Source organism: Melozone crissalis, unplaced genomic scaffold (genome assembly GCF_028551555.1).
Source record: "Melozone crissalis strain CALT ecotype California unplaced genomic scaffold, PUWL_Pcris_2 ptg000023l_1, whole genome shotgun sequence".
NCBI lineage: Eukaryota > Metazoa > Chordata > Aves > Passeriformes > Passerellidae > Melozone > Melozone crissalis.
The window spans coordinates 36,854,979-36,873,054 of record NW_026535801.1 but is presented as its reverse complement, the minus strand read 5'-3'; the positions used below and the strand labels follow the sequence as shown (position 1 = coordinate 36,873,054).

Below are 18,076 nucleotides of genomic sequence, written 5' to 3'. Positions count from 1 at the left end.
TACTTAAGGCAGTTACCCTCAGGGTTGGGGGAAAAATCAGAATTTTTCATGAAGCGGTCTCTTTTATGTTGGTGTTGTTCAACCAGACCATGGCTAGAAAAACTTGGAAAGGATTTTACCCAGCCACAGGATGCTGTTGGGACATTTTTAAAATAAAAAGTTTGCTTTGGAGTGATAAATGTCCTGTTATGTACTGAAATGTCAGCCTTGAGAATGTCTTGGTCCTGTGTTCCTTTGACAAGTTGAAGAAGTACAACGTTGTCTATCAGTTAATGGGATCAGAATAAAAATGAACTTGTAAGCCAATAAAGTTAGTCTCTCCCACTTTATTAGAAGCAGGATTGAGTTAAACAGGAACAATCCTGCATTTGGGTTTGAGTGATGAATAAGGCTTCACTTTCAAAGGTTATCTTCTCTGTCTATTGGTGCAAACTCAGTATACCACTGATAAAAGGTTCCCTTTGACTCACCTGGTCCCTCCATGGATTTGGATGTGCTGAGGTCAGTTTCTAAATGTATGAAAACTATTTCACACAAGGTAATAACTCCTTGATCTGCTTTTTGTTTGGCTTTCATGCTGTTAATTTTTAATATTTTAGTTGTCTCTTTTTTATCTCTTTCTTGTCTGTCATGACATAATTTCATCTAGTTTTTGCTTCCATAACAGCAACCCTGTTACTGCTGTCCTTTTCCCTTTTCAGATGAGGGAGAGCTCTTTGCTCCAGATAAATTGATGGGAAGATTCTTAAATCCTGAAATAACATAATAGCTTGGGGAAGAGAGCTTTAAAGGACATCTAGTCCAACCCTACTGCCATGGACAGGAGAAGAGAGATCTTCAACTGCATCAGGCTGCTCAGAGCCCTTTCCAACCTGACCTTGGAAGTTTTGAGGAATGGGGCATCCACAGCATCTCTGGGCACCCTGTGCCAGGGCCTCACCTCCCTCACAGGGAAGAATTTCTTCCTAATATCTGATCCAACCCTGCTGTCTGTCACTGTGAAGACATTCCTCCTTGCTCTGCCTCTCCAGGCCCTTGTCAGAATTCCCTCACTTTAGCTTTTTTTCCAGCCTGAACAACTCCAATTCCCTCAAGCCCTTCTGTCTAGCAGAGGTGCTCCAGTGCCAGTCACCTTTGTGGTCTCCTCTGGACCACACCTGAGTGACAAATAATGTCACTTGTCAGAAATGAGAAGGGAGATGGTGTCCAGTGATGTAGGGCCAGCACAGAAAAGCATGAGGACCAAACAGTGTCCTTGTTGAGGCCTGGCACAGCCAGGGAGTAGAACCATGAAAAGTGGTTTTTGTGCAAGTGTCTAATGAAAACCTTAAAGGCCTTGTTTTCATAAGTAAAATCAGTTTAGAAGAACTCTGGAAACATGGATTTGTAACTCATTCATCTCTGTAGATTGTGAGAGCTTGCACAGCTCCCCCTTAGTGCTCACAAATCCACAAATCTTTCTGTGCAGAAGGTAGAGTTTGTTTGGCCTGACAGATTAATCTCTGTGGGAGGTTGCACTGCTTACATGTCCACCTAAAGTGGGAAATTATGGATCCAGCTCTCCCTCCTCACTCTTCATTCTGCATTGTGTCACGTCCCGTTTTTAGCTAAAATCTTTCCCAGTGGGATGTTTCTGATGGAACAAAAGCAAGGGAGAGTGCTGCCCCAGAAGTGGGCTGGGCTGAAACACTCCTGTGATGTGGATCTCCATCAGCACAGCAGGAGATGGAAAAGGTGAGCCAAGGCAGCTCAAAGATCCTTTGTTTTGTGGAGCACGGTGTGGATAGTTTGCCTGTTGGTGCCTCAGTCAGTGGGGGTGATGGGAATGGGGTGCAGGGATCTCAGCAGGGCCTTGAATCCTGCTGGGGCTGTGAGACACAGCTCTCCTGAAGTGTCCTCAGGAGGCCTCGCCCTGCCCTTTCTGCTGCTTAAAACACCTCAGTGTTCCCAGCTGGAGATCTTGAGAAATTCATGAATACCTAGATTTGATTTACCATCTTTTTTTGTCAAGCTCTAGTAATTATAATAAAAATATTCCTCACTCCATTTAGCAGAGCAGTTAAGAAAAGGCTGCTTGACTAGAGCATCTTATCCTGTATTTATTCTGATTTTCATTGATCAAAAGTTTCATAATTTTGCTGCCTGTTTACAATATAATACAATGCAATGCAATACAATGTCATCTTTCTGTTTCCTCAAAAGGCACATTTCCAAAATGCTTTCAAATATCCAGCCATTTTAATGAATACCTCAAGGGATCATTGAAATATCTTTAAACAGGTGGTGTGAGTTTAAAAAGTTTTCCCCTGTGTATCCATTTGCATTCATCACCTTAGGTCATCTTCAATATTCATGTCTTCTACCTGGTTTTGTCCTCAGTGATAACATGTGGTTTTCTTCAAAATGAAGCATATGGTTTATTTTTCTTGTCAAATTGCCCTTAAAATCTCTAGGAAATTTTTTTTTTCCTGGTATTTGTATCTGCCAGGATTGGAAGACTTATTTTTGCTTTAACTGTCTCAATATTTATGATCGTGTTCATTAATGAGAAGTAAATGACAGGAAAAAATATTTTTTTTTTGTGCAGATACACAAAGCAGCTTACAAACAGCCTTGGTTTGTTGCTGAGTCTTACCTAAAATTCCCTGCCAAGCTACCATAAATTTAGTTTTACCATGCAATCTTTAGAAATGTCTTCAAAGCCATTGCTGTTGTTTTCTTGGTTTGTTGGTGTTTTTTTTTTTTTTTGTTTGTTTGTTTGTTTGTTTTGGTCATTTTCCCCCCTACGTTAACACCACTGCAGAAAGTGGATCTAAGAGGGAAAAAAACCCAAACCCCTGTATTTTTATCAGTCAGTTAAAGGCAAATAATGAAAATTATTTGTTTATTAATTCCTAGGGCTCAATTTAGGTAGACTTGATTCAATCAATGTCAGTGATCTGCTATGTGAACTTGTTTTCTTAGAGTTTAAAGGAACTTGATGCAGTGAGAGAATTGTTGTTTATGCTCGTCAGCCCTCAATGGCTTAATGAGGAATAGATTTAAATATTTTACAAATAAATGGACTCAGGGTGGCCAGGGAGGAGTTTTCTCCAGCTGCACTTAGCAGTGAAGTCACTCAATTTCACAGAATGACCAGGTTGGAAGAGACCTCCAAGATCATCGAGTCCAACCCAGCCCCAACACCTCAACTGAACCCTGGCACCCAGCACCACATCCAATCCTTGTTTAAACACATCCAATCCCTTTTTAAACACATGAATACATGGCTATAGTGGCAGTCCCCAAGTGAAGGTGCAATATTGTCTCTGATTCAATCCAGAAACTAAATTTTTACCACACTTTTTATCATCTATGAATTGATGTGCCTCATCAGTACTCAACCACGTTTCAGTGGGTCATAGCTATAATTCTTGATAAATTATTTATTTTTTAATTTTTTTTTTTTACATAGAAAATAGGTGTCACTGTTCTGCCACAGGCGTGCTTTCTATGAGACAGCACTTTAAATCTACTTGAGCGTCATTATTGTAGAGACTCAAACAGTTTAGATCTTAATTGTTATTAATAGGAATAACCCTCAATAACGTGAACTTGGCAAGCCAGAAATTGCAGCTGTTCTCAGCAGCAGTGGCAGTAACAAAGATAATTAATTGTTTTTCCCTGGGAGATATATTTAGATTGTACAAACTAAATATTCCATTCCCTGAGCCCTAATTCAGGCTTGTATTTGTTCTGCAAATACAGGAAGTGAAACGAAAGTTAATATTTTTGACTGTCACACCATAATGTAAGCTATTCCAATTATTTTGGAGAAATAAAGTATTCAAAATATTTATTACACGTCTTCCAATAATAAATTCAGCAGTTGATGTTTGTATGATTTTGCCAGCATAAAATAAGTAATATTTTGATATTTTTAATTTTTTTTTGTTGGTATACAAGAGCTGGTACTTCATCTGGCAAAGGGGATCATATTGGATATTGCAGAGCACGTGTTCCTGGCAGAGTTTTAGACAAAAAGTATTCCTGAGTGAGCACAACTTCATTTGCTAAGAACTTGCAGTCAGCATTATAATCCTCCTGGATTATTAAAGAATACATCAAGGCTCAGTTTTGAAGTGCACAGGGATGTGTTAATGGCACTGTAAAATGTTTATACCCATCGTGCAGGATGCCTCTGTCTGGGTTATTGATTGCCAGGCTTTAAATTCTTTCCGTTTTGCTTAAATAAGTGTGGGAAGGGATCTTCACAGATCCTTCCCCTGTCTCAGCTCCGAGTGGGCTGAGCCACCTGGGGAGTATTTACTTCTGGTCCTGCTTCTTGAAGCTGTAATAGACACCCCCACAAGAATGTATATTCATATGCTCTAAGTGTGTGGTTTTTATTAACACTTATTTTAATAGTGGTTGTAAAACTCTTGCATTTAAATGCAGTTCTTTAAAGCAATGGCATTTTGAGCAAGGATTCCTTTCACTGGTTATTTATTTCTACAATAGAAAGTCTCTGGCGTGGGTATAATTTTGTCTACGCTGGTAACATCCACCCTGAAAATGTAACATGCATGGGAGGCTCTGTTGCTTACTACAAAAGTAATTTTCTACTGCAGGTTTTAAATCTCTGATATCCTAAAAACGTGGAGCTGCCTCAGGTTGGGCTGGACACAGAGGCAGCAGCTCTGAGCAACGCAGGTGCCCTTCAGCACCTCCACAACTGCCTCCCTACACAGTCAAGAAATGAGGCTTTATTTCCTCGAACTAATATTGCACTAAACCACCAATCTAAACATTTACCTTTGTGATGTAAATATTTCCTAAGCTCAGCTTCTTTCAAATCCTGCAATTATTTGAGCTGCTCAGGGAGAGGCACGACTTTGCAGCAGGAAAATGTGTTCTTTATGAATGGGATGATGCTCTTTTCTTCACTTGCATCTTAAATGCAATCTAAATGATCCATCATACCCTGCACACAGCAAAAGCAATAGGTATGATGAAAGTCTGATTACATGTAATCAGCAGCAGCAGTGATTTGAATGTTTTGTCCTGTATTTTCCCTCAGCCTACTGCCCAGAAAAGCTGCTGCTGCTTTAGTGTATTGGAAGAAATTACCTGAGTTCATCAAATGGGTTAGTTCAGAACCCCATTTCTCTGGTTCTCCCTTGGGACTTTTGACCATTGCATTGCTGGAATATCATTTGCTTTGGATATTTATTAAAAATATTAACAATATTGCACAATCTAGGCTGGCATTCAGGTCCACAGCTTCGTAACAGCAGTGGATTTGAGAGGTAAAACTGTTTTTTTTTACCTGTGCCCTAAAGTACAAAAAACTATTCTTAACAAACCACAGCTGGGGGAAACTTAGAAATGGAATGCCACTAAAAAAAAAACCAAAACACTTAAGTATTGTTATTACTGTGGTCATAGATCAGGCCAAACCATCTCTTTCTGGAGTGTGTGCACATACATTCTGCAGGAATTGTAAAGGATAAACCAGTGCAGCACCAACAGAGCAGTCCCCTCAGCAATTCCCTGACTGGAGCCCACTCACAAGTGAAATCATTGTGCTGCAGAGCTCTGAAGCTGTGTCTGTCTTCTGGGGGAAATTGCCTGCTTGTACGCTTCTGCATCTCTTTCTTTCCTGCTGCTAGAATATAATTAAATATGCTAGAATATAATTAAAGTTGCTAAAAATACATGCTTTCTAATATTGTTTTTTCTGTGTAGGCGACTGCTGTTACTCTGTTCTCAGGGGAGGAGATGGGATAAAGATGAGTGTCACTTAACTCTATTAAGTGGTCCATTTTGCACAAGGATGTAAAAGCTCCTTACTTGTGGCCTGATCCAAAGTCCCATGGAGTTTTTAAATTTATATATATACACATATATATATATGTACAGTGGGGTCCACTGGCTTTGTTATTTTTGCAGAAGCATTTTTCCCCCATCAGAAGAGAGGAGATTTCTGAACTGAAAACTACCACTTTCATGTTAGCTGTGAGAATTTACATTCTTAGTGCTGAGGAAATTAGTAGAACAAGCAAGGCTATAATTACAGTGCTTTTACAATACCGACATTGTACCTAATTAGGGTTTAGTCTGCAGAGCACTCTGTTTGTTTAACAATCCCAGCAGACATAATCTGAGTTTTTGCATCACCTGGATGTAGCTGGGGAAAACCGTGGAAGTGACAATTGACAAGATTTTAGGTATTTTACAGTATAAACTATTGGCTCACCTTTGATATGCATGAAATCAGTTAAGGGGGAGCTGGAATCAGCATTTAGAGGCAAAGCAGCTCAATGCAAAGAGAGTCTTTGTTCACTTTTTTGTGTGGTAAAACCAGGGCTTAATTTTCTCTTCACAATCTCTGCAGCTCGCAAAGCTGGTAATAAAATCCTCAGCACCCCTGCTGATGAAGTCAAATCTGCTATTGTTAACAAAGGTTAAACATCCATCATCTTTTGACCTGCTAAAATTATTCCATCTGCAGGTTTGATCCTGAATTTACCACCTGTCCCATGCCTTTTAGTTTCTATTTAAAGATGACCCTTTTTTTCTGAATATGAAGTTCTTGATTGGCTTTCCTGCCTCCTCAGCCATCATTTAAATTGTAATTATCTTTTCCTCACATATGGAAAGTCTCGAAAATAACTTAGAGATTTTAGGATAGAGAGGGGACACAGAGGGCCCTGAGTCTGTATTTGTGATGGATTTCCTCCAGCCTGTTCTGTGGTGAGACCTTCCCCTGTGAAACCTGGGCCTGTCATATTTGTTCAGGTGTCCACCAACCCCTTGTTCAGCACATCAGGGTTATGACCCTCATTTCCATGATTGCCGTGGAATTTCTTGAAAGTAAAAGTTTTCTTGGCCACCCTTCAGTCCCCAGACTCCAGGATTGATTGAAGAAAGCAGTTACATTAAAAATTAAATTATTTCTTCCTTGGTTTTTGTGCAACCAAAACATTTACTCTGTGTGTAATCCCGCATCCCATCCTATTGATTCTGTTCCTGATGCTGTCTTTAATTTTCTAATTGCCTGTTTCTCTTGATCATCCTGTGTGACACAAATAGCCTCAGGGATGGCAGGGATTTGAAAAAGGAGTAGCTGAGGGAAAGCCTTCCCACAGGAATGCTGCCTTTGAATTACATTTCCTCCATAAAGATATGTGGGGGTCTTTCAATTTTTGTGAAGTGTCCAAATGCCTTGGCAAGAAACTTTTAAATTATTTTGACCACATTGCTTGATAACCTTATATCCAAAGTTGTCTTTATTACTCTTGTATCTGTATTGATAGCTAGTTTTTTACAGTATTTTTTAAAGTAGTCAATACTTATGAATTATAATAGAACATCACCTTAATAAATCAAAGGAATAATTATCTAAACTGATGGTTCCTTGGATTTTGTTTGCCTTTGAGTAATTCAATGTTCAATTTATATATAATCGTTTTTCCAAAAGTTTGTATTTTAAAACATTCAATAGATAAATGTTTTATGTTTTTTTAAAGTAATATTTAATAATTTGGAGCAGTAATACTTGGTTTTCCTTGCATGATGAACCAGTGCTGATGTGGAATGCAACTTAGGACAAGCGCTTGTTCCTGCAGCAAAGCTCTTGACAGAGAAAGGTGACTCTTGGCTCCCTTTTAAAAAAAAATGGGTTTTGTTATCAGTCCAGACTTAAAGCCTGTAATAGTCTTCTCATCCTTTTATCAATCCAACTCCTCTCCTTGGTGTGAGGTTTTGGCCATTTCCTCCTTGTTTCCGAGGAGCCAATGGGCTCATTAATCCTGCCTGTGGTCACTCACAGTGGGGCAATAAATCCAAGCACAGAGGGTTTCACCACTTGTTTGCAGGTAGCTGGGTGACACCAGACTGATGTCACATCTATCTTTTTACTTTTTACTTTGATCCTTCTTTGTAACATGGACTTTTTGGATGAAATGCAAGCTGCCCTGCAAAATACCATTTAAAGTATATCAGCAGAAGCCTTTTGCTAAATATTGTGTCTTGCTGCCTGTGAATAATATTTTTGCCTGTTCAGAAAATCACATTGAAGACCTACTGATAGGAGCAACTAATATCACAATACATTGCTCTCTAGTGGTGTGAAAATTATTATTCAGTGTATGCATTTCCAAATTACACCTTAAATTATCAGTCTTGGATCATGCTATCAGGAAAGTCAGACCTGAACTGCAGAAGGTCACAATAGTAACTACTTTCCCAACTGTTAAATTGCAATTAAACCTATATTAAGTGACCCTTTGGTGTTCCTTTTACTTAATTCTTACAATTTAACTTAGAACTGTTGATTGTAGTTATTTAAAATAACGGATACAATCTCAGTAGGGCCCAGCATAAATGTGTAGGATTAGAGTAATTTTTTAAAGGTTTATATGAGAAATAGATTATTTTAGTTACAAATTTCTAATAGTACTGTTATATTTTTAATGTTTGTAATTTTTTATCCAACTTGAATAGCATAGTTTACCCTGATAATGAGATTTTCCTTTTAGCTCTTTATGTAGACACTATTTAGAAAGGAATTTTAGCCTGGTTTTCTCCTAGTTCTCTCATGTTTTTGATAACTGAGTGTAGTTTAAAGTTATCTTAGTATTTAACCCCATTTCCCTGTAGATTAATTATCCTAATATAAAACAAATGTGTATTAAACATATGCAGTTGCTTACAGAAGCAGATTTGGATGTTCCATTTAATATAAGTCTCTTGTTGCACAAAACAAACCCGTCATAGTTAAGATTTCTCTGGTCATTAAAACTGAATTATGTAATAGGCTTCCATCTGCTATTGAAACCTGTTCATCATCATTTTGTGTCATTTTAAGTGGGAGCATTCTGAGAAATGCTTAGTGACAGCAGGCTTGGCTCTCCTGGCAGGGTAGGGCACGGCTTCCTTCCTTTCAGGCTGCAAAAATGAGTGCATTGCCTTCTGAGACGGTTTTCTCCAAGAGTTTGGTTCTCAGTTCTCCAGCCTTGCCATCTTCTGGAAAATTCCGTGTTTTATTTGTGCTATTAAACTGGGTGCAAGTTGGAATCTCCTCACCGTGTCTCCCCCAGCCCTTTGCATTGATTACTGTGGGATAATTCACTGCTGGCATCCATCAGCCCCACTCCATCTGGGGTCACTGATGGTGCTGAGCAGGGCAGGCAGCACTCAGTGGTGGCACTGGAGTGAGCAGGGAGGATGGATGGATGGATGGATAGATGGCCCCATGCTGCTGCTCTGGAGCAGGATCTGGGTAAATGGGAATGGAGCATGCCAGGGCAGATATGGGAACTGCTGGAACAGCAGCCAGGCAGGACAGGAATTCCACTGCAGCATCCACAACCTCTGAGGGAGCTGGGCTGGGGAACTTCATGAGAACAAGCCATTCAGTTTATGGAAGATTATCTGATTTCAGGATTAACCTTTTTGGTATCCTATCCAAGATGTAATTTTTGGATATGGCAAAAGGAATAAAATTTGTGCTCGAGTCCTAAAACAAACAAGCAAATCAACCACCAATGCTAACATAGTCTCAACATCCTCCTCCGGGGAAATAAATAAGAAACCAAAGAAGATGGTTCAATTCAATCCTGTTACTTTATAGTTCCTTCCATACTGCTTTAATTTTTTAATCCTTTATGGTAATTTGTTTTCTCAGTATAACTTTGTTTTCCCAATTATGCAGTCGTCTGGGTTACCTAGATCTTACCTATCTATATCTTTCCCTCTTAAAATTATCTGTGCTTTAAAAGAAAACTGAAAACTTTACTTTTATTCAAAGTAATGATAAGCAGAGCATATTTTTTCTCAATCTTCCCATAATGTTCCCAGTATCTTAAAATATTTCAAAAGTTTATGTGCTTTTCCTTCCTTGTGTGGACAGATGTCATTCTATTACAGTTTGAAATATTCAAGTGAAATGGCTTCGTTATGTTTTACATGGTAAGAAAACTACCAAATTAAAACAATGACATCATTGATTACCCTTTGATAGATGAAATTTATCTAAATTAATTATCTTTTAGTATTTGCTAAAAACGTTCATATGTGAAAATTCACAATGATAGAACATCTGCTCGGCAGAGGGCTTATCAAAGGTATTGTAATAAGGTATGTAATGAATGTTTCAGCCTTCAAAAGAGAAAATATTTTGTGTGGCATTTATTTAAATAATTTGTCTCAAGTTGGGATTTCCATCCCACTTTAAGGAAAAGAAGCAGTTTTGTTGTGAAAACATTATAATTGAATTTGGAAGCTTTACAACTCAGTGAAGGAAGAAGTGTAGGTTGGAAATATCTGAATTCCAAGAGCTAGGAGATGAAACAGACTCATTTGAAGTCCTGCTTGGAGGCACAGCGAGCGGCGCGCTGCGGCGAGCGGGGTTTGAAACCGCGCCGGGTGACTCGTCCCCAGTCCCCATCCGTCTGCTCATTCCTTGTGCTCTTCAGCAGTTTGCCTGTCAGACCTTCTGCAGGTTTGATCCTGGGAGCAGCTGAAAACCTCAGTGTTTTCTCCACTGAGTCTCCTGATGAAGCAGGGAACACGCCTGTCTATAAGAAACGTGTTGTTCAAGTCATGGCTCCTGGAATTCCTTTTTCATGTGAAAGTTTGTGTTGCTTATCCGAGTGTGGTGGCGTTGCAGGGGTCCCAGGATGAGGGAAGAGATGAGAATGTTGACTCCATGTTTTAGAAGGCTTGATTTATTATTTTATGGTATATATTATATTAAAACTCTACTAAAAGAATAGAAGAAAGGATCTCATCAGAAGGGTTACTAAGAATAGAAAAGGAATGATAACAAAGGTTTGTGACTGACTGAGACAGTCCGGACAGCTGGACTATGATTGGCCGTTAATTAGAAACAACCACATGGGACCAATCACAGATGCACCTGTTGCATTTCACAGCAGCAGATAATCATTGTTTACATTTTGTTCCTGAGGCCTTTCAGCTTCTTAGGAGACAAAATCCTAAAGAAAGGATTTTTCATAGAACATGTCTGTGATATCCAAGTGTATAGGAAGGGTTCTTATATAAGAGCTCCTGTGAAGGGTGTTTCCAAGATGCTTGCAAGTTCTTATAAAAACCTATTTTTTTACTCCTGTATATTTATTAACTTTTTCAATTTCTGTTGCAACCATTTCTTCCTGTCAAATAGGAAATGAAATTACAATTTTATGAGCACACCATGATAATACAGGCTAAGGTAGTGGAGAGGCTCAGAGGTTTTCACATTCCATATAAATGCTTTTTTCAAAGTAATTTTTTTTCTTTGACATGGGAAAGAAAGAAGGGTTGTTTCAGTGGGAGCCTTTGAAGGCTTTCCACAAGTGAGAACATTTTTGCTCATGTTCACCCTGGCACTGGCTGTCAGCAGCTGAAAGGGCACCTTGTTGACTCTGGTACAGGGTTTGTCACTCTTCACACACAGAGGGAAAAGTGATGGTCACTTTGACCCTCCACCCTGACATTTACACTGAACCCACGTCAGGCTGCTTGGAAAGAAGGACCACTTCACCCTGGGGAATGTCTTTGCATGTTTCCTCCAGCTTTCAAGGAGGTGAAGGATAATTGTGAAGAAAAGGTTCAGAGGGAGCTTGTTTGGCCTTTGGACTCCTTTCTTTGTGGGGCTACTGGGAGCAGGGATTGGCAAATGGCAGGATTGCAGGTAATGCGTTTCTATTAGGGGTTTTTTTGTGTTAGAGAAGGCACCTGGCTATTCTGTGGTATTTTTGAGCCATTAAGGAACATAACTATCGTGTCATTTTGTAGTTTGCTGAGATAGGTATTATTCTGTGACCCTTTGTTGATTAGATAAAAATTGGCTCAGGAATATTTGGGTGTTTTTCATTATCTGAGTATTTCTTAAATTTCTCTGTCCATAGATTGTGCCAAGCTGGGTTTGAATAACCTTCTCTTGTTCAAATCCAGGAGGGAACTCGGTGTCCCCCCTCTTAATGGAAATGTGTTTTTGGCAAAGAAAGAACCAAAAAATCAAGAAACAAGACAGTCCCTAAACTTATCACCTGCCCACTTCCAAAAATGCTCCAGGATTTTCATCAATCAGTGGATGTTTCTCATCTTCCTGATGAGATCTTAGTACTGATCTCTCAATATTTGCTTAATCTGATCCATAAATTATACTAGCACACAGTAAGTCCAAAAAAAATGAGGAACTCTTTCAGCTGTGTGATTAAATAAGAAATTTGAGCATCAATATTATGGACTGAGAACTAGGACTCCAAACAAGATGCCTCTGACCTTGCTGGGTGGGAGATGTGAGACTGAGGAAAGTTTACACATGGAATTTAAACATATGTGGCTTAAACTGAGCATATGGTGCTTTTACTGACAGGTACCTGTGTGTGAGCCTTGCTTATGGATAAAGCAATTAGCTGATTAGTAAATGCTGAATAAGTGATAACTATAATGCCTAGAGCTGAATAAATACACATAAAACATCTGTATTCCTGTTTAGAATGCTACATGTGAGCACACCAGCAGCTCCCTAAGCCCCTTTGCATTGTGGAAGCACAAATCAGGGTTTGGTCGATTTTGTGAGAGATTTTTGGGTTCTGTAAATAAAAAGTGATGACTTTGAACACAGCATTAGACTGAACCAAGTAGGACAGAAATAAATGGTATCATAATAATATTTTTAGACCCTGAATGTAAAACTCTGTTTACTGTTTTGCAAGATGAATCTCAAGGATTTTGTCTCTAGTTTAGTGTGGCCAAAACATAAATGTTTTACTCTGTGCTGGGCTCTAAAAATGTAGATTTAACTCCAAAGGTACGAAAGATTTCCAAAGTGTTATATAAAGTCTGAAATTCATAAGTAGGAAATGCTGTGCATGCTTTTTCCTCACATCTCCCTTTCAGTTACAGTAATTTAGGTTTTAGTGTATGATGAATTCTGTCATAAATTACTACCAGAATACGTTTTTCAGCTTTGGAGTAAATTTTGCTGAAATTAATATGGAAACCCTCCCATGTTTCAGTGAGAGATCAAAGAAAATCCCAAATGGAAAACATGCTTTTGAGAGGGGCGGAAAAAAATAGTTGTGAGCTCTTAAACTCTTGCAATGAAGATAACTTAATTAAAATCAAAGCAAAACTAATTAAGAACTTAAAAGTGGAAGTTTTTGGTTTTGTAACATCCCTGAAACATGGCAGGATGGGTTTGTTATCATTGCCAGAATTCCTGGTCTTACAGACAGGTGATGCCAGTAGATCCCAATGGAAATTACAGCTGGATTGCAGCTTTCTGACCACTCCTTTTGGCCTTTCTGCTCTTTCTTACAATTCCTGCTCTTTTGCTTCTGGGGAAAAAAAAAAGGTATTTTGGTAGGAAATTCCTTTTCTCTCCTATGAGTTTTTTCTGGGTATGCAGCTCAGAGACAAACCAGCTGAGGTCTATCAGTTTGTCATTTTTATTCATGGGTTTCATGGTTCATTCCTTGATCTAACCATTCTCAAATGGAAAAAGAAAGCACGCTCACACACATCCCCCTAGTCTATGTGCATATTTTCTTGTCATCTTCCTTGAAAACGGAGAGGGAATTGAAAATTTCAGCTTTGTTTGTTCATTTCACTTGAAACACAGTGAAAATATTTTAAAGTGCAAAATTGAATGAAATCAATTAGTGAGGCATTCTTACTTCACACTGATCTTAAGCTGTTGCTATAAAAGCTTTTAAATATGATGTTCTGATGATCTCTAATCCTTGAGCATTCATTCCCATCGTGCCTGTATCACATCCTTCAAAAGCTTCTCCAGGAATGTGCTTTTCGGGTTAGCGCGCACATGTGGTTTTTCTGAATATTTAGTGAAAGCCTAATGAGCAGGCTCCCTGCTCTAGCAGATCAAGACTTTATTAGGCTGAGTTTTGCTCTTTGAAGAGCATTGCCATATGGGAGGTTTGTGTTTTTTTGGGCTCTCTCAGGTGCTCTTGGCAGATGGAGCCGGAAGCGCTCGGAAGGCAGAGCACCAAGCACGTCCCATGGAAGGGCTGGGGGTCACCAGGGCCACAGCAGGAACCTGGCAGAGCCCCAGAGTGCCCAAACAGGGACTGCTGGAAATGGGAAACACAATTCTGGAATTCTGCAGCTTCTCTGGGCACCTGGTTCCTTGGCCAAGGCAGTTCTTAATTACATTCACGGCAAATTGTTTCCAGTCTGGTGACAGAGCTGGAGAGCCCTCAATTGTATAAATGTTATCTCCCATTTAGTTCTGCTCAGGAGCCCTGTTGGACCTGCTTTTCTTCATTGCATTCCCTCAAATAGGAAGGATCAGATCCCTTTGACCCTAAACAGTGACCACAGGCAGTGATCTTCATCCCTATTTATTTAGGAGCTGAATGCAAGTTTAGAGAGGCAAATGCCTTTTTAATCCAGGAGCATTCCTGGTCCAGGCAGACATCACCCACTGCCTTGTGTGCTGGTTGGTTTGTTTCCCTTTTTTCTCTTATTTTTTATCATCATAATGGAATTTTGGTTTTCCAAGTTCGATGTAATTTCATACAATGTCATCCTAGTTGCTTTCCTAATTTCGATTTTGAGCTTTGTCTTCTTTAAAAAATATTCATCTTTAAAAAACAAAATCTCCGTGTTTTTGGCTGTGGCAGCATTGACTTTAAACAAAGACACCAGGTTTTCTATTTCTTTTTTAAAACTTTGTTTCTAAGAGGCACTGCCAGGTGTTTGCAGCATAGGATGGGAGCACAGGAGTAGCATCCTTGGGGAGGCAAGGCTTTCATTTACCCATAGAGGGATGATTTCTCACCATCTGCTCTGCATCTCAGACAACTGGGATGTTAAAAACGTGAATTTTCCCATCCGCTGGGAGCTTTCCTGCACAGCTCACCTATTACAGAAAGAAAAAGATGTCACTGAAAAGAACTGTTTTACTTCTGGGCCATCATAGATGACTATTTTTCAGCAAGAAGGTTGTTGTGATTTTTTGTTTTATTTTTTTTTTAAAGCCCACTAATTGGTGCATGTTTGTAATTAACTGGTCAAATTCATTCTGTAAAGAAAACAGCTGAAAATAAAAATAATTCCGTGGCTATGCAAAACAAAATCATTTGAGAAAGCACTTTCAGAGCCAATAAAACCCTGAGGTAATATTAAACTGCTTTATTCCAAACAAAATCTATTTTTTAAAGTGTTTTATACGTTGGTGTTTTTTTCACTCTGCTAAGTTTTTCTCAAGGTAGAGAATATAAAAAGCTCAGATCTCCATAATTTCTGTATTGTTGCATAAAATGGAAAGCAAGAATTTAATAGTATGGAAATAGCTTAATTTTTCCATTCTAAAGAAAAGGTAGAAAACAAGCCTTTTTTCAAGTACAAACATTCAGCTCTGAGCTCAATGTGAAATTGCTTTTTAGAACTTCTTTATCTCCTGTTACTTTGGCTATTTTAATAAACTTTGCCCAAAAGAGGAGGAAATGCAAGATTTTTTTTGTGTAGACATGTGTGACCATCTGCAGATTGGAAAGAAGCAGTTGCACTGAGGAAGGGATAATCACCCTGCCACGTTTTGTTTCAGACAAGATTTCCATTCTATAGGTGCTGTAAATTGAGTTATTTGGGGAGGTTCACTTGTGTGACCTTGACTGTAGAAGTGTTTTCACAACTTTACATTTCTGTGTTTATTCAGTAATATTTTTCACTTAGCTGTCAGTTCAGAAACCTCTCTAAATAAATAAATAAATTTGTTACTCTTAATAATAAAAGAATTTTCAGCTATTTTTTGCTCTGAGGAATAATCATTCCAGAGCTGAATAAATAAGTGGACATGTTTGGCAATGCTAGTTTTAGTATTTCCAGGTCTGTTAGAAGCAGATGTGCAATACACAGAAAATAACAGTTCATCCTGTAGTAAAAGCAGAAATGCATGATGGGTTTCAAGAATACTCTAAAACCAAATATTACAGAGTTCTTCTGTGTGTTTCTCACACTACTCTGCATCTTTGAAATGCTAAAACTTGCCAAACTCTCTCCCTCTTTCTGACTTCCAGGATGGTTTTTAAAGATGTGCTATCAAAGCAGGGCCTTTAATCATCTCCCTGAAAGCTTTAAGCAAAACCACTCCATGTAAACTTCCACTCTTAATTATCCAGTTGCTCATTTTTGCTGTTGAGGGGAAGGAATTAAGATATAGCAAAAATCCTTTCGTTCTTGCAGGCTTAAAAGTAGTTGTGCTATAGTTATTTTAAGAAATAGGAAATATATCTCCATAGTAGTTGCAAATTTGGCTTGTTGTAAAATTGAGTGGCATCAGTAGTTGAGAACCTGACCTCAGAAATGAGACCTGCCCACAGGAAATTATTAAATTTTTATTTTAATGCAGGATTCTTGTTGTTTTTTCCTTTAGAGATAACACATCCCATGGCTTTTGGAGGAACAATGCCAATGGGGAGATCTATGAGTGGATTGGGTTTTGTCTCCTCCTTTATTCTTGGTTTTATGTCTTTGTGGCAGTATTGACTCCAGTGAAGTTATTTCTCTCTTGTGCCAGTGTAAGAATAATGAGGAAACCTTTTCCCAGCAATCTGCAATGTAACCTTGTGGAAGACACTACTGTAATTTATATATTGATAAAATGAATATAATATATTGCACAGAGGTTTTGTGAGCTTTAATTAATATTAGAATAGTTTTGCATTGAATAATGATGGAATAGTCTTGAGTTAATTAACTCCAGATCTCAAGGACATCAGCCTGTGGTGGTTGAATGCAGGAGATAGTGTGGGTGTGCCAAATTTCCAGAATTGCCCTCTTTTAAAAGCCATTGTTTTCAAGGTGCCCCAGTGTTGACTTTAAATTCTTTGTTTGCTAATTTGTCACCTGAACTATAAAATATTTTTTTAATATAAAATGGAGGAAGGCTTTTGTCATTAAAAGGAAATAGTTGAAAATAGGTATGTTTATTTAAGCAGAACTTTGACTACTTGCAAAAACACATCTTTGAAAATTTGATTACTTGAAACAATTTAAAAATATTTTTTGTGGCAGGAGAGGTGAGCTGGGAACCTCCCTGCTGGTGACGTGCCATTAAAGCTTGTTGGTTTCCATCTAGTGGGCAAATTTTCTTCATGGTGAAATATATAGAAAAAGGCAGATTTTCTTAAAATTGTATTCCATACGAGTAGTTCATGGTGATGTTGTTCCTGTCAAGCGGGAAGGGTGATGGGCAGCTCCCACTGAACCCTCAGCTGGATCTTAGAGCTCCCTGAGTGAGGGTATCAGATACCACTGAATTATTACTTCATATCATTCCTATCATTTGCTTTGATTTTTGCTTTTTTGCATCCTTTCATTTTCACTTTTGATTTTCATTGTGCCATTTTATTTTATTTTTCCCCTTCACCTTTAACCATTTCACTCTGACCCATTCTCATTTCCAGAAGAGCCTCCCTTGTGTGACGTAGGGGAGTTCCTGTGCCACGATGGTGTCACTTGTGTGTCCTGGCACTGGCTGTGTGACGGGGAGCCCGACTGTCCTGATGATTCTGATGAGTCCTCAGACACCTGTAAGTAAAGCTGAGAGGAGCTGCTCTTTGCTTTCATCTCCCTTTAAACTTGTGAAAAACGCCGATCACTTGTTTTTAAAATTTTAAAAGTTTGATAGTAATGAAATGGTTGTAAAAATAGTAATGCAATTAGAGTAATAATAATTTGGACAAATTGAATTAGGACAATATGAGACAATAGAGACAAAGAGTTACAGATGATGGGTACCTTTTTCTGGGCAGCACAAGCCTGAAAAAGGCACACATTAACAGAGGATTAACCCTTAAAAACAACAGCCTGTTGCATATTCATACACGTCACACATGATGCATAAATTCCATTCAAACACAGGATTCTGTCTGGTCATCCTCAACTTCTTCCTCTGAATCCTGACAGCGCCTTCGAGGCAGGAAGAAGTTCCTTTCTTCTGATAAGAGGGCAAGAAATTCTTTTTCTCTGAAAGATTTAGGTGTCCTGTGGCTGCTATGTCACTGCAAGTCCTTTCTTTAAAAAAAGTATCCTACATAGCATGGTTTCTATTTTA

The 18,076-nt window shown here is 38.7% G+C and overlaps 1 protein-coding gene across 5 annotated transcripts in view; it reads left to right on the top strand.

Annotated features, from left to right (window-relative positions):
* Positions 1–18,076, top strand: part of LRP1B (LDL receptor related protein 1B) — a 641,000-nt gene that overhangs the window by 146,890 nt on the left and 476,034 nt on the right. For 4 of the 5 annotated variants that reach the window (XM_054278341.1, XM_054278340.1, XM_054278337.1 and 1 more), the window contains exon 2: positions 17,427–17,552. The exons of the other annotated variant lie outside the window; for it this stretch is intronic. In XM_054278341.1, the coding sequence (XP_054134316.1) occupies positions 17,427–17,552 (126 nt within the window). The remainder of the gene's footprint in view (positions 1–17,426; positions 17,553–18,076) is intronic. 5 annotated transcript variants of the gene reach the window in all.